At 36.2% G+C, this 26354-nt stretch overlaps 2 protein-coding genes across 2 annotated transcripts in view; one reads left to right on the top strand and one right to left on the bottom strand.

Moving 5' to 3' along the window:
* Positions 1 to 26354, bottom strand: part of PGAM1 (phosphoglycerate mutase 1) — a 1080404-nt gene that overhangs the window by 928352 nt on the left and 125698 nt on the right. The gene's annotated exons all lie outside the window — the stretch shown is intronic.
* The window catches only part of TM9SF3 (transmembrane 9 superfamily member 3), a 72034-nt gene that overhangs the window by 41382 nt on the left and 4298 nt on the right, over positions 1 to 26354 (top strand). Inside the window, exons 9-14 of the mRNA XM_050802891.1 lie at positions 3086 to 3216; positions 14407 to 14546; positions 16592 to 16660; positions 20269 to 20415; positions 20948 to 21031; positions 21155 to 21231. Coding sequence (XP_050658848.1) covers positions 3086 to 3216; positions 14407 to 14546; positions 16592 to 16660; positions 20269 to 20415; positions 20948 to 21031; positions 21155 to 21231 — 648 coding nt within the window. The remainder of the gene's footprint in view (positions 1 to 3085; positions 3217 to 14406; positions 14547 to 16591; positions 16661 to 20268; positions 20416 to 20947; positions 21032 to 21154; positions 21232 to 26354) is intronic.

Genomic DNA, 26354 nt, shown 5'->3' with positions numbered 1-26354 from the left:
GTGTGTAATGGCCTGTGGGTAAAGTTTCTGGACAATGGAAAGAGAATAGGAAGGAAAGTTATGTATTTCTGTTGACTGTTAGTGTTTATCAAAGGACCCTTTGCAAATATTTCTGCTATTCTTTGTCACAGTCTTTTGCTAAGAGCACTTTGTCTTAAATATCCTATTGCTCCTTTAATACTATTACCTGAAATTGATGGAACTAATAACACGATAGTACAAGGATACTGCTCCTTGGTGTTTTTTTCTGCAATGGCATTCAGGGGTCTTTAAATTCTCTTGTATTCCCTGCAGTAGTCTGAGGTCAGAAAAGTACAAAAATTGGTAGATGTGCATATTTTAGTTTATGAATGAAGTAGTGTTGAAATACCTTAAAATTATATTTCGTTTTCCACAGCCCATCTTAAGCAGTGTCAGTAATAGGGGATCCTGCCTTCTTTTCGTAGACTGGGCACACTTACAGGTTATAGGAAATCAGAGCGTAGGATTATTTAAAATTCTCTCAGGATATCTTGGTTTACCATTGCTTTTTTATTAATCTTCTTGACTTAATGTGACCTGTACCTTCAGTATAGATAATTATTTGGATTGACTGAGGGAGTATCATTATGGGTTCCTGACTATTTTAGGTAGATGTTCAGTCTCTAAATTCGACTTGTGGGTATGGGAAATGAGTCCTATCATAAAAGACCACATCCTAAGGAAATAAGGACGCATGAGGCAACTTTTAATTTGAATTTGACCTGGAAACTAGTTAGGCTAAAATTTTAGTTTATGACTCTCAAAATAGTCTCCACAGCAGAAACAGATTTATTTAAAACAGGAAATTTATTTAAAGTTGGACATAAATTTGTTTTTAGTCTGATTACAAGTTAAGAACACCCAGCCCAACTTTCCTTTACTACACTTATTCTTGAAAGCTGACAGAGTTCAGGCTCAGGTCTAGGAATATCAAGTCTTACAAAATATAATCTAAAGATTATGTTCTAATTGGTAGTGTCCTGAGGAGATCTGATAGTGTCTTGATATTTTGTCTGATCAAGCCTCAAAAACTTTTAATGTAGAGGTCAACCCAGGGAATCAAGAATTTTTCAGAGTTATCTCAGGATTTGAACTACAGTGAAGCTCAAGGTCTTCACACTGTCCTCAGTGCACTATAGTGCTATAGATCTAGTTTGGAGCCAGTGGTATCCAGGACCTTAGCCAGAGACTTCAAGGGTTTGGAGAGCAGTAGAAAGCCCAGCAATGCAGATACTTGGGCTACTTATTGTACCCAGTGGAATGTGTATGGGATTATTTTTGACTGTTAGAAGGAAAGGGAGAAATAGAGAGTTGGATAAGGAGTTTTGTTTATTTGTTTATTTTATTTTATTTTTATTTTTTGCGATGGAGTTTCGCTCTTGTCTCCCAGGCTGGAGTGCAATGGCACGATCTCAGCTCACTGCAACCTCCGCCTCCTGGGTTCAGGCGATTCTCTTGCCTCAGCCTGCTTAGTAGTTAGGATTACAGGCATGTGTCACCATGCCCAGCTAATTTTTGTGTTTTTAGTAGAGACAGGGTTTCACCACGTTGGCCAGGCTGGTCTCGAACTCCTGACCTCAGGTGATTCGCTCACCTCAGCCTCCCAAAGTGCTGTGTTTACAGGCATGAGCCACCACGCCTGGCCACAGGTTTATTGATACATGTCTGAATCTGAGAAGATAGTGGAAAGTACAGGAAAAAATGCTAGAAAGGTGTTGGAATTAAATAGAATAATACTTTAATTAATCACCACTTTTTTGTGTTGTTCAAATGCTGGATATCAGTTAGAAAGGAGAAGTTCTTGAAACTTACCCAGAAAAGAAATGAAACAGGAGAGAAAGCTCAGAATTAAGGAGTTTTTCTGGAGGAACGTTACGATTTTAGTAACAGATGTTTTAAAAGAACTTTATATAGCAGAAAACTAAAGTTAGGGTATTTATATAGCAGAAAACTAAAGTTAGGGTATTGCTTATTTTTCCATGGTACTTTCTATTTGGGTCCCTGTTGCCTATTATTGAGTTGAATTTTGATAGTGATTCAGTGTTTCTAAGCTGTTTGAAGATATTTTCTACCAGTTTTACACTCTGCTGTATTAATTAGAAAGACAGCTCCCTGTTGCTCTTTTGGTCTGTATGAGCACAATTGAAGATTTTTTTTTTTTTAATTGCGTAGTCAAAAAATTTGTTTCCTTGATTATTTGAATAATAGAAGCTCAATGTCTAGAATTTTGGCAATACACAGAGGTACAGAGAAACAGTAAAACTTATAAATCTGTAGTTCTGATTGCTGAGAGAGAGCTTATGAAACACATTGTTCTTTTTCTTTTCAAACATAGAAATGCTCTTAAGTACATACTTATTTTAGAGCTAAGAACAAACTTAGAGACTATCTAACTCAGAGATTTTTATTTTTTATTTCACGTTTAATTTTTTTTTTTTCCCTGTCTTAGGGTGCTGAAAAATCATAAGTGGGTTTCTGGTGAAGTTCTTTTTTTTTTGACTCACTGGTTTTTAGACTTTTTTCTTCTTTTTAAAGCAGTATAACCCGCTTTTCAAATGAAAGCTTACATGAAACTCCAGTGTGTAAAACTGTTGAAAACGTAATTGTTCTGGTTGAAGCATGGGTAAGGGGATCTGGGATTTTTCTTCACCAGTGACTTCATGGGCATGCCAAGAAGCTCCAGAATTCCAAGGAATAGTTTAAAAGCCCCTTTCTCTTTTTTTTTTTTTTGGTTAGTTTATTTTAAACCAATAATAAAAACCCCTTTCTAGGCCAACTTGTAGCCTAGAGAGATAGAGTGGCTTATGAAAGTTCACAGCAGTTCAGTGGCAGAGTCAAGATAAAACGTCGGAATATTTACTGCAGGTCATTGCTCTTTTCCAGTGCACCCACTTCAGAAGCTGTGATTTCACTATACATACTTGAAAAGCTGTGGTATTTGTTAGCTATTGTTTTGAAACAATTATTAAGATGTTAAATTTCATGATCTTTATATTAAAATTTCAAACAAATAATTTGGTACTAAATAATTATATTAAACTCTCATAGTTTCCTTTCTTTTCAGGAAGGAGATGGATAAAGCAGATGTTTATTGGGGCATTCCTTATCCCAGCTATGGTGTGTGGCACTGCCTTCTTCATCAATTTCATAGCCATTTATTACCATGCTTCAAGAGCCATTCCTTTTGGAACAATGGTGAGTTACTTGAATCTTACTTTTAAACTGAAAAAGTATACACATTCTAACTGAGACCTACTGTCCCTCCAAAATACGTCTTATTAGATGTTTTGATAGTTTCAGTCAGTTCCTACCCAGTCCTGGAAAGTTAGATGAGGAAAATACTATTGTTAGCCTCCATAAAATTTTGGTTAAGTTTAAACCTATAGTTGGCTTTTTATTTTTTCTTGATTCTGTAAGCCAGTAAAGAGAAAGGCTGACTTTAAAAGAGAGCACTGGCCAGGTGCGGTGGCTCACGCCTGTAATCCCAGCACTTTGGGAGGCCAAGGCGGGCAGATCATGAGGTCAGGAGATCGAGACCATCCTGGCTAACACAGTGAAACCCTATCCTTACTAAAAATACAAAAAAAAATTAACTGGGCGTGGTGGTGGGCGCCTGTGGTCCCAGCTACTCAGGAGGCTGAAGCAGGAGAATGGCATGCACCCAGGTGCAGTTTGCAGTGGAGGTTGCAGTGAGCTGAGATGGCGCCACTGCACTCCAGCCTGGGTGACAGAGCCAGACTACATCTCAAAAAAAAAAAAATATAAAACAAACAAACCTCACTAAGCATTTATGTCAATAATATACGTTGCTATAGATGTTAAAATGTGTTCACATATCTTACCTGTAAGCACAGGCTTGGAAATGCTTTGAATTATTTAAATATATTACAACTAGAACACATAAAATGAGTTAACCCACAGTCTCCCAAATCTTGGTGTTACCTTTTTACTAGAAACAGAATTTTAGGCCTAGACTAGAGTGAAGGCTTAATGTACACTTGTGCATACATATTCATACATGTATATGCCAATGCAAGTTGCAGGGTGGTTACTGCTTTTAACAGAGGCCCAATAACTTAGTCACGGTCATACAGACAGTTAATGGTAGAACTGCCACTAGAGCCCACAATCTCTGTTTTAATCTTGTTTGGGTTTTCTTTCTATTATATGGGAGGCAACAAAGAGTTTCACAAAAATTTCAGGTGACTTTGTTTTATAGTCCAATTTTTTTCAAAGACACATTGAATATTATACATTTTTATTAAATCTTTAATACCTTTTAGTTAGGAATATTTTGAAACTTGCTTCAAAATGGAAATTTTCTTTTCAAGCCAAAGTAAGTGATAATGGTCAGAAAAGGGAAGAGTAATTAATTATATCAGACCGGGAAAGAATTTGCTTTATGGTAGTTGCAGGCCATCAGAAAGTACATAGAGTGAGTCAGGTTACTTCTCAGAGATCATCTGCTGAATTGGTTATTTTCATAGTGCTTTAAAAATTAAAATTCTGATTCTGTTAAAATTTTTATCAGAAAGTTTTGAATTTGGTATTGGTGAAAATGGTATTTCAAAGTTACTTTGTCTCGCTAAAATTGTAAATTTTTACCACTTTGTAAATGGAGTTTTAAACGTTAATATTCAGTGTAATTTGCCTTTAGATAATTTAATAATTACAGATTATTAGAATATAATATTTAAAGTCTGTGCTGAGCCAGAGAAGGTTTATAAAATTGATCTTTAGTGAATAAAAAGACTAACTGTTGGTACTTGGCAGGCTCCTACAATATTATGTTCTTAATTTGCATTCTAATGAAGGAATACTGGGGGAAGGGCATTCCCCTGGCCTCATGTTTTAACCCGATGTGTGCTTTAGGGTCTCCTTTTCTCTGCTTAAGAGTGTGAAAACTTGTTTTCAACCTGAACTTGAAGAACTTGAGGTGAATGTTTCACCCAGCTCTCCATTAAGTACTTGAACTACTTAAGTTTGTGGTTTTAGTTATTTTGACTTGTTGACATTCTGAAGGAAATGGTTACATATTCTCATAAACTCAGTGATTCTCAACCCTGGGCACACATTAGAATCACTTGGGGATTTAAAAATTTTAATGCTCAGGGCTTTCTTTTAAGCTAATTAGTCTGTCCTGCTTTAAACCCAATCTGTAGTATTTACCTGATTCCAGTTCCTGGGATCTGGGGATGGATCTGTTAGCCAAAAGGCTCCCAGACCATAGGTACCAGATGTCTCAGAAGCCAGGTGTCCCTACTAACTGAATACCCTAATTTGAGAGTCAGAGTCTTCAGATCCTCCTAAGTGCTCTTCCCCAGGCCTTACCTCTTTCTATCCCCCATTCCTTTGATCTCTTGGCTATTGAGCCCTTTTTCTGGGTGATCTTCACTCTAATTCTCTGTTCTATGAAAGTTTCCACAACTGGCCGGGCATGGTGGCTCACGCCTGTAATTCCAGCACATTGGGAGGCTGAGGCAGGCGGATCACTTGAGGTCAGGAGTTTGAGATCAGCCTGGCCATCATGATGAAACCCCATCTCTACTGAAAATGCAAAAATTAGCCAGGCATGGTAGTACAGGCCTGTAAACCCAGCTACTCGGGAGTCTGAGGCAGGAGAATCGCTTGATCACTGGAACCCAGGAGGTGGAGGTTGCAGTGAGCCAAGATCACGCCACTGCACTCCAGCCTGGGCGGCAGAGTGAGACTCTGTCTCAAGAAAAAAAAGAAAAATTAGATTGATTTTGGAAAGCTAAAAACTTTTTCTTTTGGGAATTTGTCCAATAATGATTTAGGTGCTATACCCAGAGATTTTGGTCCTGTTAAGAGTTCCTTGGGAATGAGAAAGGATTTGCCAAGATGTTCTGGAAAAGGGTTTTAGACATGAAGTCTTTCTTTCGTGGGCTGTAAATCTCAGATCCTAAATTTTGATCTTATTGTTGGATTCCAAAGGACAAAGAACAAAATTACAGAGTTTTAAAACTTTTAGAGGCAAGCTAGCATGGGAACTAATCACCTTTCTTTTCTAGAAAGATTTATAAAATTGGCCGGGCGCAGTGGCTTATGCCTATAATCCCAGCACTTCAGGAGGCCAAGGCGGGTGGATCACCTGAGATCGCCATGGCCAACATGGTGAAACCCCGTCTCTACTAAAAATACAAAGATTAGCCAGGTGTGGTGGCGGGCACTTGTAATCCCAGCTACTCGGGAGGCTGAGGCAGGAGAATCGCTTGAACCTGGGAGGCAGAGGTTGCAGTGATCCAAGATCGCGCCACTGCACTCCAGCCTGGGCAACAAGAGCGAGACTCCGTCTCGAAAAAAGAGAAAGATCTATAAAACTAATGTTAGAAAAACTTCATCATCTAAGGTGAGCTGTTCACAAATGCTAAAGCAAGCAAAAGGATTTTATAAAGATATCAAGATCAAAGGCTCATTATGTGGGATCAGTGATATAACAATAAAAAAAGAAAAAAGAATGTCTCCATCCCATTCTTCCTCTTTCTTTTTCTTTTTTTTTTTTTTTTGGGACAGAGTCTTGCTCTGTCGCCCAGGCTGGGGTGCAGTGGCCGGATCTCAGCTCACTGCAAGCTCCGCCTCCCGGGTTTAGACCATTCTCCTGCCTCAGCCTCCTGAGTAGCTGGGACTACAGGTGCCCGCCACCTCGCCCGGCTAGTTTTTTGTATTTTTTAGTAGAGACGGGGTTTCACCATGTTAGCCAGGATGGTCTCGATCTCCTGACCTCCTGATCCGCCCGTCTTGGCCTCCCAAAGTGCTGGGATTACAGGCTTGAGCCACTGCTCCCGGCCCTCTTTATTTTTCAAATAAAATGTAACCCTCAAACAAAAAAAGTAGGAGGAAAGATCCCCGGTAAGAGGGAGGTGAAGCCTGAGATAAGCAAAGCAGTTGATTGTACAGGAGTACCCAGCCGCCTTAGCTGAAAGTCTTGTTGCTCATAAAAATTTTCTTTTAGAGATACTGAGAGATTATATTAAGTAAAGTTTGAGCAACTGTATGAGAGCAAAGGTGCTGTAAAACTGGACAGGCAAATTTACTTTTCCAGGAGGAAAAAGAAGAAAGTGGTTCTACCTTATAAGAGTATTGAGGTATTAGCCATAGTATGTACATCCTATCCTTTAGTAGAAGGTGACAGATATTCTTGTCTCTGACCTATTCAAAAGATTACTAATAACTTAGAGACATGGTGGTCTGCTGATTCAATTGAAAAGGAATGTGAGACTAGGGAAGAAACTAGTAATATAAAATAATGAACTGGTAATATGAAATAATGAAGGCAGCATCTAAAAAGATTTCATCAGACTGAAATGATGTGCCAAACCTAAGAAGATGAATTATAATAAGGATCAATAATAATGCATTTGTGTAGCACTTTGTAGTTTACAAAGCATTTTCACACGCATTATCTTGTCTGGTTTTCAGAAGAACCCAAAGAGATAGGCAGAGCTAGTGGTGTGGTTATTCCTATTTTACAGAACAGAAAATCAACAGAAACTCTCCCATAGTTAGTTTTCTTTGTTGTGCTGGTGGTGGTGATGATGGGTTTTTTGTTTTTGTTTTTGGCCATTTTTCTTTTCTTCCCTTCTGTCAAAAGGAATCCTAGCTTAATTATGAGAGCAGTGGGTATGTTTTTTTGCCCTTTTCTGTTTGTGTGTTTTTACAGATGTACTGAGGTATAATTAACACGTGATAAGTTGCATAAATTTAAAGTGTACAATTTGATGGATTTTAATACACACACACACAGACACACACTTGTGAAACCATTACCGCACTCAAGATAAAGATGTTTGTCACGTTGAAAAGTTTTGTTATATACCTTTGTAATTCATCCTTTTTTTTCTTCTTTTTTCTCTCTATTCTTAGGTAACCACCAGCCGACTGTCTCGTATCATAGTGTAATTTGCATTGCTGAATTTCCTTTGAATGGTAGCTCATACAGTATATATTCTTTTTTGTTTCACTCATAAAAGTTATTTTGAGATTTATTGACGTTGCATTTTATTTATTTATTTATTTATTTTGAGCCTGGGTCTTGCTCTGTCGCCCAGGCTGGAGTGCAGTGATGTGCTCTTGGCTCACTGCAACCTCTGCCCCTGGGGTTCAAGCAGTCCTCCTGCCTCAGCCTCCCTAGTGGCTGGGACTACAGGCAAGCACCACCATGCCTGCCTAATTTTTGTATTTTTGGTAGAAACAGAGTTCACCATGTTGGCCAGACAGGTCTTGAACTCCTGACCTCAGGTGATCCACCCATCTTGGCCTCCCAAAGTGCTGGGATTACAGGCATTTATTAATAATTTGTTCTTTGTATTGCCCAATAGTATTCAGTTGCATGGATATACCATAATTTATCCATTTACCCAGTAATTTACTAGTTTTTTTTGCTATTGCAAATCAAGTTACTGTGAGTATTTATGTGCAGGTCTTTCTGTGGAATTACATTTTCATTTCTCTTGGATAAATACCTAGGAGTAGAATGCCTGGGTCATATGATAGTTCAAGTTGTCAAGAAACTGCTAAACTTTTCCCAAATAGTTTTGACATTTTACATTTCTATCAGCATTCTATGAAAATTCCACTTGTTCCACATCACTGCCAGCACTTGATAGAGTCAGTCTTTTTAAGTTTAGCTATTCTAGTGAGTGTATAGTAGTGTCTTTCAGTTTTAATTAGCATTTCCTAATGAGTAATCATGTTGAAGATCTTTTTATTTGCCTTTTTTTTTTTGCCATCTGTATATCTTCTTTAATGAATGTTCAGATCTTTTGCCTATTTTAATAGATTGTTTGTTTTATTGAGTGATAAGGGTTCCTTAACATATTGTAAATACAAGTCCTTTGTCTTATATGTATTTTGTAAGTACTCCTATTTTGTGAGTTGTCTTTTCATAATCTAAAGAGTATTTTTTGAAGGGCAAAGTTACTAATTTTAAAGTCTAATTTATTGTTGTTGTTTTTTAATTTTATGCTTTGCACTTTTTCTATTCCATTTAAGAAGTCTTTTGCCAAACCAGACATCACCAAGCTTTCCTTATATGTTGTTTTCTAGAAATTTTACAGTTTTAGCTCTTAAGTTTAGGTCTAGGATCCATTTTTGGCTAATTTTGTGTATAGTATGAGTTAAGGGTCAGAGGGGTTTTGTTTTGTTTTATGTATGACTGGTCAGTTGTTCCAGCACCATTTATTGAAAAGATTATCCTTTCTCTGTTGAGTTGCCTTGGCACCTTTGTTGATAACCAATTCACCATATATGTGTGGATTTTTATTGCTGAATTTTCTCTTGTTTCATTTCGATTTGTTCTATTTCAATTTGTCTTGTTTTTAATGCTCATACTACACTGTCTTGATTACTATAGCTTTTTAAGTCCTGAAATCAATTCTTCTTTTTCAAAGTTGTTTTGGCTTTTCTAATATTCTTTGCATTTCCATATAAAGTTTAGAATCAGCTTGTCAGTTTCTATAAAAAGTCTTCCGGGGTTTTGATTGTGATTACATTGAATCTGTAGCACAGTTTGGGAAGAATTGACATCTTAACATTATTGAGTCTTTTGATTAATGAGCACAGGATATCTCTCAACTTATTTAGATATATTTAATTTTTCTCAGCAACGTTTCATAGATTTTAGTGTTCAGGTTTTGTCCATCTTTTGTTGAATTTATTCTCAAGTATTTCATATTATTCTGTTGGTGAATGATATTTTTTAAATTTCTTTTTTTTCTTTCTGTCTTTTTTTTTTTTTTTTTGAGACGGAGTCTTGCTCTGTTGCCCAGGCTGAAGTGCATTGGCACAATCTTGGCTCACTGCAACCTCCACCTCCCGGGTTCAAGCGATTCTCCTACCTCAGCCTCCCTAGTAGCTAGGATTACAGGTGCGCATCACCATAGCCGGCTAATTTTTGTATTTTTGTAGAGACAGGCTTTCATCATGTTGGTCAGGCTAGCCTTGAACTCCTGACCTTAGGTGATCCACCTGCCTCGGCCTCCCAGAGTGCTGGGATTACAGGCATGAGCCACCACGCCCGGCCATTTTTAAATTTCAAATTCTGATTGTTTATTGCTAGTACAATCATGCATCATTTAATGCCAGGGATATGTTCTGGGAAGTGAGTTGGTTCACAATTTTTTCATTGTGTGAACATTCCAGAGGGCACTTACACAAACCTAGATGGTATAGCCTCCTACACACCTAGTCTGTATGTTATAGCCTAATCTTACAAAGCTACAGACCTGTACAGCATATTATTGTACTGAATATTGTAGGCAGTTGTAACACAGTGGTAAGTGTTTGTGTCTGTAAACGTAGAAAAGGTACAGTAAAAATACAGTCTTATAATCTTTTGGGACCAATGTCAGATATGTGGTCCATCATTGACCAAAAAAAATTGTTATGTTGCACATGAGCGTACAGTTGACTTTTGGGCAATATGAGGGTTGGGGTGCTGACCCTTACCCCCTGCCCGTACAGCTGAAAATCTGCATGTAACTTTTGACCCTCCCCAAAACCTTAACTACGAATAAACCTACTGTTGACTAGAAGCCTCACTGATGAACATGTATTTTGTATATCTATTATATACTGCATTCTTACAATAAAGTAAGCTAGGGAAAAGAAAATATTATTAAGAAAATCATAAGGTTAGCTGGGTGTGTGGTTTGTGCCTGTAATCCCAGCTATTCAGGAGGCTAAGGCAGAAGGATCACTTAAGCCCAGGAGTTGAGGCTCTAGTGCTCTATGATTGTGCCCTCTCTGCATTTCAGCCTGGACAACGTAGTGAGACCCTGTCTCTTAAAAAGAAAAAGAGAAAATCATAAGGAAGATAAAAATATATTTGCTATTCTTTAAGTTGACGTGGATCATAATAAAGATCTTCATTTTCATCATCTTCACATTGAGTAGACTGAGGAAGAAGAGGGAGGGGTGTCTCAAGGATGCTGTCTCAGGGGTGGCAGAGGCAGAAGAAAATCCACTTATAAGTGGACTTGAACAGTTTATACCCTATTTTTGAGTGTTGACTATATGTAGGAAAACAGTTTTTGAGATATTGGCTTTGTATCCTACAACCCTGCTAAATTCACTTATTCTAGTTTCTTTAGTTTTTTACATAGATTAAAAATTTTTTTTTATTATTTTAAATTTTTGTGGGTGCATAGTGTTATTTTAAAAAATAGATTATCAAATTATTTAAACAAAGACAGTTTCACTTCTCTTTTTTGGTCTGTATGTCTGTTATTTCTTTTTGTTGTCTGATTGCACTGGTTAAAACCTCCAGTATAATGTTGAATAGAACAACAGACGTCCTTTCTTTGTTCCCAATCTTGGGAGGAAGACATTTAGTCTTATGCTGTGAATTAAAATAATAGCTTTTTTTTTTTTGGTAGATGCCCTTCATCAGCTTGTAAGTTCCCTTCTATTTGCAGTTTGCTGCAAGTTTTTTTTTTTTTTTTAATTTTGAATGAGTGTTGGATCTTAGAGCAGCATTTTTCTGCATCTTTTGAGATGATCTGTGATTTTTCTTTTTTAATTCTGATAATATGGTGAATAGCATTAATTTTCTAATCTTTAATCAGTCTTGCATTCGTTTGATGAACTTCACTTTGTCATGATATATTCTTTGTTTTATATATTGTTAGATTACATTTGCTAAAATTTGTTTTTTACATCTAAGTTTATGAGAGATATTGACCTGTAGGCCAGTCTGGAAGCAAAGATAGAATAAGTAATAGCCACATTCTTGGTTTATGTCTAAGATTGAGAAGATGTGATCAGTATGTAGATCTTTGGGGTATTAAGTACCAAGAGGCAGTACTTATTTCTAACTTGTTCTTGTTGTAGATAAGGGAGGCCCTCAGCATGGAGTAAATCTTTCTTCTCCCCACTGCCTGCTTTCACTCTCCTCTGAACAGTGACTAGGGGAATAGAGGAGAGCCCCATATTAATTTGAGTTCCAGGGTTTTCACCAATATATTAGACCCTCTTAGCTGCTAAATTGTGTTCCTAAATAATGTGGAAGCCCAGATGGAAAACAGATACAAGCATGATTTTATTATTATAGGTATATTTTGCAAATTAAGTATTTTTAACACTCTAAGTTTAACAAGAGCAGTAAAGTTGTGATGGATACAAATCTAATATCAAGGGGCATGAATAAAGTAAGCTATTACTTATCTTCAGCACCCAATTTATTTAGTTATCAGTATTGAGAAAAATTCTTTCTTCACAAGTGAGTTCATTCCATGTGATTTTATTTTTTTTAAAAACAGCTTGCCTTGTAATCTTGGAGTATTTTTCAAGTAACTTCATCCAGAACTTGATCATAAAGGAGTGGGGAACTGGTTTCACAGCTTAATCACTATTTCTAACAAACTGCTCACATTTTAAATCATATATTAAAGAGTTGGACAAGGAAAGAGAAAATATTGACAAATACTAAGCAATTGCTAATGTCTTTTTGAGACTATGGGTTCCTTTATTGACTATTATGTGCACTGAAGGCAAGATGTGCCCTCACTTTAGCTGCCACTCAATTGTGTCACACACATTGTGCTGTAATAGTACTTTTGCTTATACAATTTTTAGTGAACAAATATGTGCAGGCCTTAATTGGGATGGGGCGAAGGAGATAGAATAAAAGACCAATATAGTATTACAAGCCTTCCCAATCAGTGACAAAATCCATTCAGTTCAGTATATACACAGAGATAAGCAGGAGAAACTTTATTCTGAGGTTTGCGTGAAAATGAGTTAACCTGGCTGTGATCTCTCCAGTGTACTGCTATTTGGTATAAAACTCCTTTGATCTGTATGTATCTTATTACAATTAAAAGTATTTTAAAAAGAAACTATTTTCAAAAGTATATTCAAATCAAATGCTTGTGGAATCCCGGAAGCTCTTCAGTAGGACCTGAGAATTCTTTGGAACAGCTTGAAAACCATTCTTCTAGATCATATAATTCTACATGGTCTAGGAATGTTTTCTTCCTAGAAAGAATTTTGTCTTTTATTCATATTTCAAATTAGAGTTCTGGCAAACTAAGGAAAAAATACATAGGTCTTGATTACAGTGTGTTAAGGTTTGTGAGTCTTGTAGTTATTAAGAAAGTAAAAGCAAAAATTGAGATGGAATTTATCACTCCCCATATTTATGACATATGTATAATTCATAAGACTTAAACTATCTTAAAAACACCTGCTTATTTTTCACATTTCACATAATATAATATGAGCATAAATTCATATTATTCATAGGCTTAGGCCTAAACTGAAACACAGATAAATTGGGTTCCTGAGTCTGATGTTTAAAATGGTATTATGGAGCTCTATAACTCTGACACATTTATGTTGTATCTGAAAAGGAGATGACAATACTCTTTGGCTTGTTTAAAAACACATATGCACACACAAAAGGATCTAATGAAGAATTTTTACTAATATTGGTTCAAAGAGATCTTTCCTTCTTGTGCAATCACTATGGATTTCCTACCCTCTTCATTTCTCTCAGTGTCTTCACATGTTTCATTCAATTTTTCTCTCACTTTTACTTTTTATTATAACCTAAAATATGTAATTTAAAGAGATCTTAGAGGTGATTCAGTTCTACTCCATTTTACAGAAGGTCAGAGTGAAGTGATCTTAATTAGATGGTTCACCAGAAAAGAGCTGATTTTATAAAGAAAAATGTCACAAAAATAAATGTTTCTAATTGGCCACTTTGGTTCTAGAATCTTTGTATGGTCTTCTCTATAATTTTAGACTTTGCACTACTAATAGGCAGAAACCTAATAACACGTAGATAGTGATCTACTTCTATTAGGATTCCAAGGCAGTGTAGAATAGAAAAGAGCATGGGCTTCGAGGCTGGCAGATTTGAGTTGAAATTTTGGTCTGGCTCTCCACTAGCTATGAGATTATGGGAAGTTACTTATCCTTCTCTGAGTCCCCTTTCCTTCATCTGTAAAATAAAGAAATAACACATATAAAGCTCTAAGTGCATATTACGAGCTCAAAAAGCGTAGCCAGATAAGTAAGTTGGTTATAATAATGAAAGACAATGGATAAATATGTTTAAAAAACCATGACAGCTGAGAGTGAAAGAGGAGAAAAAAGGACTATGGCAGAGATAGTGTGGGAGAATAGGAAAAAGTGGCAAACTAAATTGGATAAGAACTAGTTCAACTTGTATTTAGTTTAGTTCTAATATTTTAAAGCATACCTTTTTCTGTTTTCATTAGTGTACTTCTTGCACAATTTTAGCCCATATTGAACTTAAACATTTTCTTTTGTGATCAAATTGTGTTTAAATTGTGTCTCTTTTGTTTTTATTAATGTTACTGTTCTCTGAGTAATCACACATTTTTATTTAATTTACAGGTGGCCGTTTGTTGCATCTGTTTTTTTGTTATTCTTCCTCTAAATCTTGTTGGTACAATACTTGGCCGAAATCTGTCAGGTCAGCCCAACTTTCCTTGTCGTGTCAATGCTGTGCCTCGTCCTATACCGGAGAAAAAATGGTAAAGAGAATGCTAAATCTTATGCGATTGTTTCACACAATATATAAGTTCTTAAGGCTGTTGTGTACATGTAACTTCAGAATTGGCATGTATTTATGAGAATGACAATCTTAAGTTTGAGCCTAAGGAGTTCATTTTACTGTTTCCTTTAACCTACATTGTTAGGAGTAATAATAAATTGTACCCTTATTCCACTTTCTGAATATTGTGCCATTTACAGTTAAGTCAAATGCTTTCCTACGGTGTAGAGGTGGGTGTGAACTAAAGCTGCAGTTTTACTAATCCTGCAGGCCAAATCTAGTCTGCTGCCTATTTTTGTCAATAAAGTTTTGTTGGAATTCAGCCGTGCCGATTTGTTTATGAATTACCTGTGGCTGCTTTTATAGTACAGCATCAGAGCTGGCAGATCAGTAGTTATGTCAGAGATGCTATCACCTGCAGAACCTGAAATATTTATTATCTTTCCAGATATTTTAGTACTGTATGTATGTATATATATTAAGTCTCTGTCCCTAGATATTTTACCAGATTATAAATATAGCATATTCAGGTGCTTATACAAATAGGTGATAATTTTGCTCTGTCCTTTCTAGACCGGAAGCATGTAGACATTTATAGAAATGGAGGATGAATAAAATAGCCCCTATAGTTTGAATTGGCCACATTCTTTTCTTTCCTTAGATTGGTGCTTATGAGAGACTTTGGTTAGAAGTTTTGTAGTTTATTTTTTAAAGTAATTTTTTTTTTTCCGTAAATCAGTATTAGACTGTTAGGACCCATCAGTATCCTTACTAGGAAGGGTAAGGTTAAAGGGAAATCATAGTCAGAAGTCACAAAAGTTCCTCTAAGTCACTAGGGCTAGTGAAGGAGAGGAGGTCTGGTGAGAGCTTCCTCACCAAAGATGCTTTGCATTTAGGTATAGGAAGGCTTGTGTGTGTCTCTCTTTTGGGGAGTATAATCATGGGAACCTAAATCTGAATACTAGATCTGCCTCTCATTGACTGTGTCACCTTGGGCAGATCACTTTTAACCTCAGTGAGTCTTGGCTTCCTGTAAAGTAATGAAAGAAGACTACATTAAATGATTTTTAAGTTTTTTTTCAGCTCTCAAATTTAAAAATTTTTTTCTCAGTTTTTTACTTTGTTAATTTCATAGTTATTAGTTTAGAATCTTTTTTGTGCCAGGTATTGTGCTAGGCACTGGAAATACCTGAATGAATAGCTTCTGCCTGCCATGGTTTATAATCTAGTGAGGTTTTTTATATATATGTACACATATGTATTTGGAATTGGACAGTTACAGTATAGTGTGGTAAGTAGTGTGGTGGAGATATGTTCAAGAGGCAGTGGAAGAATGAGAGAAGGACCCACCTCTTCCTGGGAGACTCAGCAAAGGTTTTAAAGGGAGAACATTTGAGCCAATGCTTTCAGGAGAGCAATAGGAGACGAAGAAGGCATCCAGGTGGGGAATTACCCATTACAGTCAGTAAATGTTTGTTGAATGAATGAATGAATTTCAAATTTTATTTTTTATTTCTTTGGTGCCATTATAAATAAGAACTCATAATACCTTAATTGCATAATTTTTAGGAAAAGGAATTATAGAACCAAGGAGAGAGTGAGCAAAGAGATGACAAGGCCACAATTTGGGAAACATTATTTCAAATGGAGGTCTCTCGACTCTCACTTTCTTTCCCTTTGGCTTTTTGTGAATAAATGCCTATAGGGTTCTGAGAAGTTATGGAAGTCTAGTAGAACCAGAGGGAACACTTAGAGACTTTTGCAAGTTTTGCCAGTGTCAGTAATTTTTGTTCTCCATATACTTGTCTCAGCCTTTAATGCAGAAAGAATATTGATTATAACCTGTGGCTAAATTGAAGTCCCACCTATATATTGTGCCTTTTTTGGTTTTGGCTTTTTATTTTACTGGTTTGTTTCTATCCTTCAGAGATGATTTTAAGTGTCAAGTACCTGCTTTCTGTTATCAGTGTTTATGTAATATGGAAATCATACTAGAAGTTTACTATTAATTTTAATATTTTCCAGGTTCATGGAGCCTGCAGTTATTGTTTGCCTGGGTGGAATTTTACCTTTTGGTTCAATCTTTATTGAAATGTAAGTTTTGATAATGTATTTATGTTTTGAGGGATTTGATTATAGTAAGACAATTTAGGAGTTAGGGAACATGGAAAGTCATCAGTTGGGAGAACATCTAATAGTCTGTTAATTCCATGATTCCAGAAAGGGGTCTAATAGGCTATATAAAGGTAGCTGTTGACTGTGTTCTTAAATATTCAGGTGATGTTTATACCTTTTTGTATTGTATTCTAGACCTCCCTCACCTAAGAGGAAATCTTAGAAATCAAAGCTATGTGTTGCCGGGCGCAGTGGCTCACACCTGTAATCCCAGCACTTTGGGAGGCGGAGGTGGGCAGATCACGAGGTCAGGAGATCGAGACCATCTTGGCTAACACAGTGAAACCCCGTCTCTACTAAAAAAAAAAAAATGCAAAAAAAAATTAGCCGGGTGTGGTGGCGGGTGCCTGTAGTCCCAGCTACTCGGGAGGCTGAGGCAGGAGAATGGCGTGAACCCAGGAGGCGGAGCTTGCAGTGAGCCGAAATCGCGCCACTGCCTCCAGCCTGGGTGACAGAGTGAGACTCCGTCTCAAAAAAAAAAAAGAAATCAAAGCTATGTGTTAAAGAATGGTAGACCAGCCTTCGATCATAGGCATGATTTAAGGAATTCCTGGTTTTTATTGTATTTTTAAAATATTTCTGAGGATCTAGGGAACTAGGTAAACCATTACCTACTAGTCCGTCTAGGTCCTGACATCTTTTGATGCATAGTCATTTCCTAGGTTCCTTCCATAGAGGCCTGCAGGAGTGCTAGGAAGTGTGTATGTATTTGGAGGTGAGAGGTATGCCACCTTATGCCACTTACTGTGCTTTACATCTGCATCCTTTGTCATCATTGCAAAATAAAAAAGCCTTTCTGTTCTTAGTCTGTGTCCCAGTGCCCCCTGATGGGAATGCTCTGGTTATTTTAGGCAAGACAGTTCACCGTATGGGGCTTTCTCAGGTATTGCAACTATACACCCTTGGCTCCTGTCCACTAAATACCAGTTATTGTGACAACTTAAAATAGCCTTACGTGTTTCCAGATGCCCCACTGCGGATTGTCTCCTGTATGGTAGGAGTTTTCTTAACAGACGTAATTGGATTTGGTAGTTGGTTAATTGAAAACAATGACTCGTGTAAGAGTATTATTTAAAAAGATACATACATAATATTTTAAGACAAGTAAATGTACATCCTTCACTGATTTTTTTTTTTTAAATATAGAGTCACAGTCTTTTTCTTCATTGGAATTTTTTCATTTTTTTTTTCTTTGACATTCGTATTACAGATTCTGTGTTTTCCATCCTTTTTAAAGTGAAGCAAGAACATAAGGTCCTATCTGAAGCATTCTAAGTGCAGAATCCTTCTAGATTTGTACATTTGTCCCCCAGTCTATAGCCGTCTCAATCACATCGAATTTTATAACTTTTTTAAAGGGACTCACCTTATCAAATCTTTCCAAAGCATTCAACATAATTTAAATAAATTTAAATAAACATAATTTAAATTTAATAATTTAAATAAAACATAATTTAAATAAAAAATTTAAATTAAAAATTTAAATAATTTTTTACTTTTTACTCTGATGTTTATTGGTTTATGTAACATTTAATTTATTCAATTTAGTCTAATTGTACTAACAGGTACAACTGACATAAGTAGATATGGAACAACTCTTCGTTGTCACTTACGAGTTCTGCATATGCTGTGGGCATTAGTACCTTAGGAGTTGGAGTGTGTGTCTCTGTAACTCGTGGTTTATTATAGTCGGTTCAGGAACTTCTTTAGTTTAGTGCCTTCACCCATACTTGACCTGTGACTACTTTTTCCTTTCTACCCCTGTCCCCAGTATTTCTGAACCACATGTCTTTGTGTTTCTCCGGGCACTGTGTTCCACTAGATAGTTTCTCTGCTGTTTCTTCAACTTCTGTTTTGTCCACCCTCAAACCCATTCTCCTCCTGGTAGCCAAAGTGGTCTTTTTAAGGTGTCATGTCATTTCTTTACTTAACACTTCTTATTTTAATTGAGGTGAGGTCCCAACTCCATAACATGGCTATTAAGGGTCTTAATAACCTAAGAACTGGTCCTGTTCACTTCTCCAACTTCATTTCTTAGTTCTTTCCCCTTCATTTAAAGTTTTAGCCATACTGAATTACTTTTAGTTTTTCAAAATGCAGTGGATCCCCTTTATTTACTCACTTTTGCTTTTGCTGCTCCTGTGCCTGGAACATTCTTTTTTTTTTTTTTTTTTTGAAACAGTTTCGTTTGTTGCCCAGGCTGGAGTGCAGTGGCACTACCTCGGCTCACTGCAACCTCCACCTCCCGGGTTCAAGCGATTACATTGCCTTAGCCTCCCGAGTAGTTGGGGAGGCGTGTGCCACCATGCCCAGCTAATTTTGTATTTTTAGTAGAGACAGGATTTTACCATGTTGATCAAGCTGGTCTCAAACTCCCAACCTCAGGTGATCCATCTGCCTCAGCCTCCCAAAGTGCTAGGATTATAGGTGTGGGTCACCATGCCTGGCATACCTGGAACATTCTTCTAGCTCTCCTTACCCTCCGCATTCCTTATCTGATTCTTTTCCCCCTATAAAGCCCCATTCAGCCACAATGGGAAGATAACCCCTTATGTGCATTCATGTAGCACATATCACAGTGTATCATAGTCTTTACTGGTGTTTCCCAACTAGCTAGTAGTCTTCTTGAAGGTAGAGAGACTTTGTTGTCTACTGCTTTCGTGATACATGGTAGGGGCTCTGTAAATATTTGTTGAAAGAATGAATGATGGGGAGGCTGAGGCGGATGGATCACCTGAGGTCAGGAGTTCGAGACCAGCCCGGCCAACATGATGAAACCCCGTCTCTACTAAAAATACAAAAAATTAGCTGGGCGTATTGGTGTGTGCCTGTAATCCCAGCTACTCAGGAGGCTGAGGCAGGAGAATCGCTTGAACGTGGGAGGTGGAGGTTGCAGTGAGCTGAGATTGCACCACTGCACTTCAGCCTGGGCAACAAGAAAAAGAAAAGAGGCTGAAAGGCTGTATTATAATTTAATGATGACTTGGTAATGGATTAGAGTTAAAGATCTTTTTCTTAATTAAAAATCTTAAAGCCCTTTCACTTGCTGTCCTCTGAAGACAGTGTGAATCTTCTTTAGGCTTGCTTTTCCTAATTTTACACATTATTGCTCTAACTTATTTTTCTATTTAATAGAGTATTATATTTTCTATTTAATAAAATACAAACTACATTGCTTGAATTGTGTTGTATCTACAAAACAATATGGATACAAATACGGATTTTTTAGCTATTTTCATTTGTTCTTTTCTACATTATACTTCTCTAAGCTTCTGTTTTATTCAGTTTGTGTAGAGGTGAATGCCCTACTGAATAATCTGTTTTTCAAAGATTATCCAAGAAATTTTTTGAGAGAATTCTAGTGGATTTAATTGATGAAGACATGGTAAGAGAAACTGTTGGAAGATACTTGAAAGAAAATCATTAAGTGAGAAAAAAATGAGAACTGAAATGTGAGACTTCTAGAAAGAGCAGAGTGAGCTTTAAGAATAAAGACTGGAAACCTGTGTCTTTATTGCATTACTTAGGTATTTCATCTTCACATCTTTCTGGGCATATAAGATCTATTATGTCTATGGCTTCATGATGCTGGTGCTGGTTATCCTGTGCATTGTGACTGTCTGTGTGACTATTGTGTGCACGTATTTTCTACTAAATGCAGAAGATTACAGGTGGTAAGTACCTATTTGTGGAAAGAAATTTGGGGAACCATAATATTTTAAAATAAGATTTCCTTTGAAATCTATCAAGTGGAGTAAGAGCTGTATAGAAATTTTGTTACTTAAAATAACATAGGGATTTTTTTTCCAGTTATAAAAATGATACATATTTTAGAGAAAAAATAATATCAAATTTTTAATGTATTAATGGAGTTCTATGTTAGACATGTGTTTTACAAAGTGTTTGATATGAAAAGAGTTTTATGAGAAGCATTGCTCCATTCTAAACACAAGGAGTAGATCTGGAAAAGGAAATGGTGTATTTATGGTCACTGGTAATAGGGAATCGGACAAAATTCAAGATCAAACTTTCTAATTCTTAGATGTTCTCCTTGTTAATAAATTTAAATACCATGTCTATGCATTTGTTTTTTAAATACGTTTTAAAGGACTTTAAAGGATGTTTTATTAAATTATTTGCTTTAAAATCTTTGTTTTAGTGCCATTGATTCAAAAGAGTTATCTTCTCTCCCCCTCCCCACACCAGGCAATGGACAAGTTTTCTCTCTGCTGCATCAACTGCAATCTATGTTTACATGTATTCCTTTTACTACTATTTTTTCAAAACAAAGTAAGTGGAGACATTTTTTCACTTTTTACTTAGGAAACTAAATTTGTCCTTTAAATACTAATATTTAAGGCCTTATGTTAAAAGTAAAAATGGATATCCTATATATATTTTGTTTTATTTCAGGATGTATGGCTTATTTCAGACATCATTTTACTTTGGATATATGGCGGTATTTAGCACAGCCTTGGGGATAATGTGTGGTAAGTTCTGAAATTCTTTGAACATCATGAGTAAATCTGAGTTTCTCTGAATCAGAAAAATACAGTAAATGGAAATTAAGAAATTCTGTTGTTTGATCAGAAACACCAAAATAAACCTGAGTCTGATTTCAGTTCTTTTGACTCTTCCCCACAACATAATTTATTACCTTATTAATTTCTATTTTTATAGAAATTCTAGTAATTCTATATAGCTCAGAATTTCATACCACAGTTAGTTTTTCATTCATTTTGAGAATTGGCTTTTTCATTTTATTTATTTTTTTTAGAGACTCAGCTTCTGAACTAGCTGGGACTACAGGCACCTGCCACTGTGCCTGGTTTGAGAATTGGCATTTTTTAAAGCCTAAGTTCAATGGAAGATCATGATGTAGGCATGTTAAGGTGTTGCCTGAATGATTCCTGTTTGGAAACTTCTCAGACTATTCTTGGAGAAACCAGGAGATACCTATGAGACAGCACAGTTTACTTGTTATGATTGTATACTTGGGTATCTACAGACTGGACTTAAGTTCTGGCTGTACCATATGTATGCTTTCCACCTTGATCTAGTTCCCAAAGCTCTCTAAGTTTTTGTAAAGTGGGGATAAAACCACTATTTATGGATCTATCATAATCATCTATTAAAAGGAAGAGGTAATAGTTTTCACCATATGATAGAGTCTCTAGAATGTGTGAAATAGCAAGAAAATAAAGAACTTTTGGAAACAGTATGATAAATGGGAAAGGCGTAAGTATGAGAGCCTGAAAACACTGAAATAAATGTCCATGCTGTTGCCCAGCTTTTTTTGTGGCCATGGAGGTCACATTAACCTTTCTAGGTCTCATTTTTATCTGTAAAATGGGCATATCTTTCAGAGTAGTTGTGAGGAATAGTGTCATGTGTGTAAAGCACCAAGTGTAGTGCTGGGACTGTTATTAGGTAGTAAGGATAGCCATTTACATGGTGAGGTATGGAAAGATCTGGCCTTTTGGGGTCAGTCTGTTCTGGGTGTGAATTCCCCACTTAATAGCCCTGTTACTCTGGCCAAATTATTTAACCTTTCTTCCTCAACTTTACTCATTTGCAAAATAGAAATAATACTTACCTCATAGGGCTGTAAAGAGAATTCAGTGATTAAATGTGGATAAACATCAGGTGACTGGTAGATGCTCAGTGAGGGGTACTTGCTGCTGCTATTGATGAAGCCTAGAAGTCCTTGTGCTTCCTTCTGCTCTGGAATTGTGTCTGTGTTTCTGCACAGTCTCTGTGGGATTCCACACCTTGTGTTTTCATCTCAGAACAACTTTATGACACCAAGTCCAGGCAGAGGTACCTTAACAGAAACTCATACAAGTAACTCACTTTTTTTCGGGTTCAGTGTTACTTGATAAATGAGACTGGTCCCTTAATTACTTCGTAGAAATGATGTGTTTTACTTGATAAATGAGACTGGTCCCTTAGTTACTTTGTAGGAATGATGTAAGTCTGAGGGACTTATCACGGTGGTAACATTTCCAGAGAGTGGATACTTTTCCTCCTTTTTCTGTTATTTGCCATTGGCTGTTTATGTATATATGTGTGTATTTGATAATTCCATCTTTGGCTATATAAGATATATATATATAAGATATGATAATCTTATTAAAAGCTAGGTCTTGGTGTGACATTTATGGACACATTTGGGGTACCAAGATTGCTTTGTTTCTCCATCAAAAGAGCCTGTTCAATTCATATACACTATGTATGTGATCACGTGTGTGCGCACACACAAATGAGATTGTCTGTAAAGTAGTGAAACATTCCACAAGGAAAGATCATTCTCTATGTTATAGTCACGTTTTATTTATAGCTACTGTGATAGCCATTCCCTGTGACAATTAGTAACCAACTTTGAGGGAAAGATGAGAGGGACTGAAGGTTAAAACTAGATTGTGTCATGTGGAAACATCCCTATTCTTGGGCAGTCAGAAGGTTTCTATAGTATTATTGGCCATCCTTTCTTCAGAGTATTGTTCACTGGACTCCTCTTTATTTTATCTGATTTTTCCTGATTATCACCAACATTCAGTGAGGTATAGAATCGATTAGGCAGAGAGTTAAAAAAAATTTTCTTGACTTTTTCTATAAGTGATCTTAGGAAGACCCAGAGGGGCAATGTCTTGACATTTACAAAGAAAATGTAGCTAAATTTTTTGAGTGCTTTTCCTGCTGAAATTTCATCTTGCTGCCTGAAAATCTTGGCACATTTACAGTTCCCTGCTGTTCTGGCAATGTCCCAGCATTTATTCTTTAATGGGTTTATATGCTTTCAGTGCTTCAGTTTTCAGGGGCAGGTAGGGAGAAGCTGTTTAGACTGGAAGTGATTAGAATGTCATCATAATACAAAAATTATATCCATCAATTTATGTTGCTAAAATGCTTAAGTCAGTAATTAGAACAAAAATATTTGTTGATTTTTTTTAAATGTAGGAAAAAATGACTACGTTAAGGTGGGATATTATGAGCCTAGCATTTTTGTTTTGAGGAATTAAGTTTAATAGTGCACTTCTATTATTCCTAAAATATTTACTTTTCTAGAGGGCATATTCAGTATTCTCTTTTTATGAAGTCATGCCCTTGTAAGTTTATTCTTGAGGTATTCATAAGATTAGGAAAAATGCGGCCGGGCACAGTGACTCACGCCTGTAATCCCAGCACTTTGAGGAGGCCGAGGCAGGAAGATCATGAGGGCAGGAGATGAAGACCATCCTGGCTAACACGGTGAAACCCCATCTCTACTAAAAATATAAAAGATTAGCTAGGTGTGGTTGTGGGTGCCTGTAGTCCCAGCTACTTGGGAGCCTGAGGCAGGAGAATGGCGTGAACATGGGAGGTGGAGCTTGCATTGAGCCGAGATCGTGCCACTGCACTTCAGCCTGGGCGACAGAGCGAGACTATGTCTCCAAAAAAAAAAAAAAAAAAAAAAGATTAGGAAAAATGATTCTCTAGGTTGATACTGTTTTGATTTTAAGCATATTTCTGCTCAAAGGGAACAATGTTTTGTACATCTGGAAAATTGGATTTGGTTTGGCTCTAGTATTATACCATTAAAATTTTCAATGCTAATTAAAATTTTTTACATCTTTTCATGCCGTAAGGATTCAGGTATATTTTCACAAAATTGAGTGATTTTTCTCTTACCCTGTAGAGAATTGTATTGTAACTATTTTAAAATGCATTATCAATATTTTAAAATGTAATATCGTTATTTCCTATTATAAAAGAAATGACTAGTCATTGCAAAAATAAATGCAAATAGTGTTGCTTTGTCATTTTGTGTTTTTTTTGTATTTTAATATTTAATAAAGGGAAACTTTCAAATATATACAAAAATAGGGACAATACTATATATAGTGAGTCCCCATGTCAGTGTCAGTAATTATCAACTCATGGCCTATCTTGTTTTATTTATATCCCCAATTTGTATCCCCCCTTTTATTCTGACATGAATCTTAGACCTTATGTCATTTCAACTGTAAATATTTTAGTATATGTCCCTCCCTGAAAGATAAATATAATTTCTTGATATGATGGAATAATTCAGTTAGTGTTCAAATTTACCACACTTGTAATGACTTCTTTTTAAATATAGTTTATTTACATTGAGATCAATTAAGGTTCATGAATTGCTTGGCTAAAATGTCTCTTAAGGCTCTTTTAATCTATAGATGTTCTCTCTCTCACTTGCGATTTATTTTTAAAACTTAAAAAATTTCTGTGGAGTTTTCCACACTCTGGATTTTGCTGATTATATTGTTGAAGTGTCATTTAAAGTTTCTCCAAGTGGTAGTTAGATCTGTAGGCTTGATCATACTCAAGAATACTTGTCCAAGAATGTTTAACAGGTGGTTTGTAAGCTTTTATCAGGGGAGCACATAATTTCTGGTTCTATTTCTATGTGAAGTTAGCAGCCATTGATAGTTATTGCCTAGCTCAAATAATTCATTAGTGGTTACACTAGTCTAATTCTATTGTTTCTTTTATATTTGTTAGCTGGAATACTTACATAAGGATAACCTTCCTTTCATCAACCAGTTGGTAGCCTTGGGGTATAGTTCATATATAGGAGAAACAGGAAAGATGCTTGTTTCTTGCCTTTCATTCACCAGTTTGGTGAATAAAAGTTAGTTCAAGGGTGACTAATTAGGCATTTGTTGTGCACTTGCCATTGTTAATTAATGGAAGGTTTTCTTTTAAGCTTTCAATAATATTGGGCTACCTCATATATTCCTAAGACCAATGTAGATTTTTTCTCTGACAGTTCAATAACCAAATGCATTGTTCTAAAGAGCCGTTAGTAGGTTGCTGCAAAAGTAATTGTAAAGCTGCAAATACTTGTGCACCAACCTATATTTGCAATAAAGAACCATCCAGTTCATTCATTCATTCATTCATTCATTCATTCATTCATTCAACAAATATTTACCAAGTATCTTATATGCCAGGCATTATTTTAAACACAGGAGGTAAATATTTAACAAAACAAACAAATATCCCTGATTTCTGGTGTTTTAAGCTCTAGTTGAGGCTAATTATTAAAAAACAACATTTCAAAACTTCTGACCCACTTACATCTCTCTCCTGTCAATTCCCGCAAATACATCATCCCTTCTACCAACTACACAGCTACAACTTAAACATAAAAAAGAAGCTGTCAGAAAATGCCTCTTCTCTAGAGCTTCAGCTGCTATTGGGACATGGTTCCCTGTCCTTCCTTAAGAGAATCCCCCATCCCTTCTTACTTTATCTATTGGATTTTGGGAAGATATATTGATTTTTGCTTTAATGAACTAGAATAATATATCTTCAACTCAAAGAAGGCATGTTTTTTCATTTAACAACCTTTCGCCATTATGAAATTATTCTTGCTTTATAAGGGATGTATTTTAATTCCGTAGTTACTGATTATACAAGAAATAATTGCTGCTTGATTACATGTGGTGTATGATGGTCAGACTCGGTGTATTATGGTATCAGGTGATTTGCAAATCAAATGATACAGTTTTAGTAAGTTCAGAGAGAATACTAAAATAAAGATACTACCTTTAAAAAAGAGTAACTTTCCAGAGCATAGAGTATTTAG

Source organism: Macaca thibetana, chromosome 9 (assembly GCF_024542745.1).
Source record: "Macaca thibetana thibetana isolate TM-01 chromosome 9, ASM2454274v1, whole genome shotgun sequence".
Classification (NCBI taxonomy): Eukaryota; Metazoa; Chordata; class Mammalia; order Primates; family Cercopithecidae; genus Macaca; species Macaca thibetana.
This window is presented reverse-complemented; position numbering and strand designations above follow the sequence as displayed.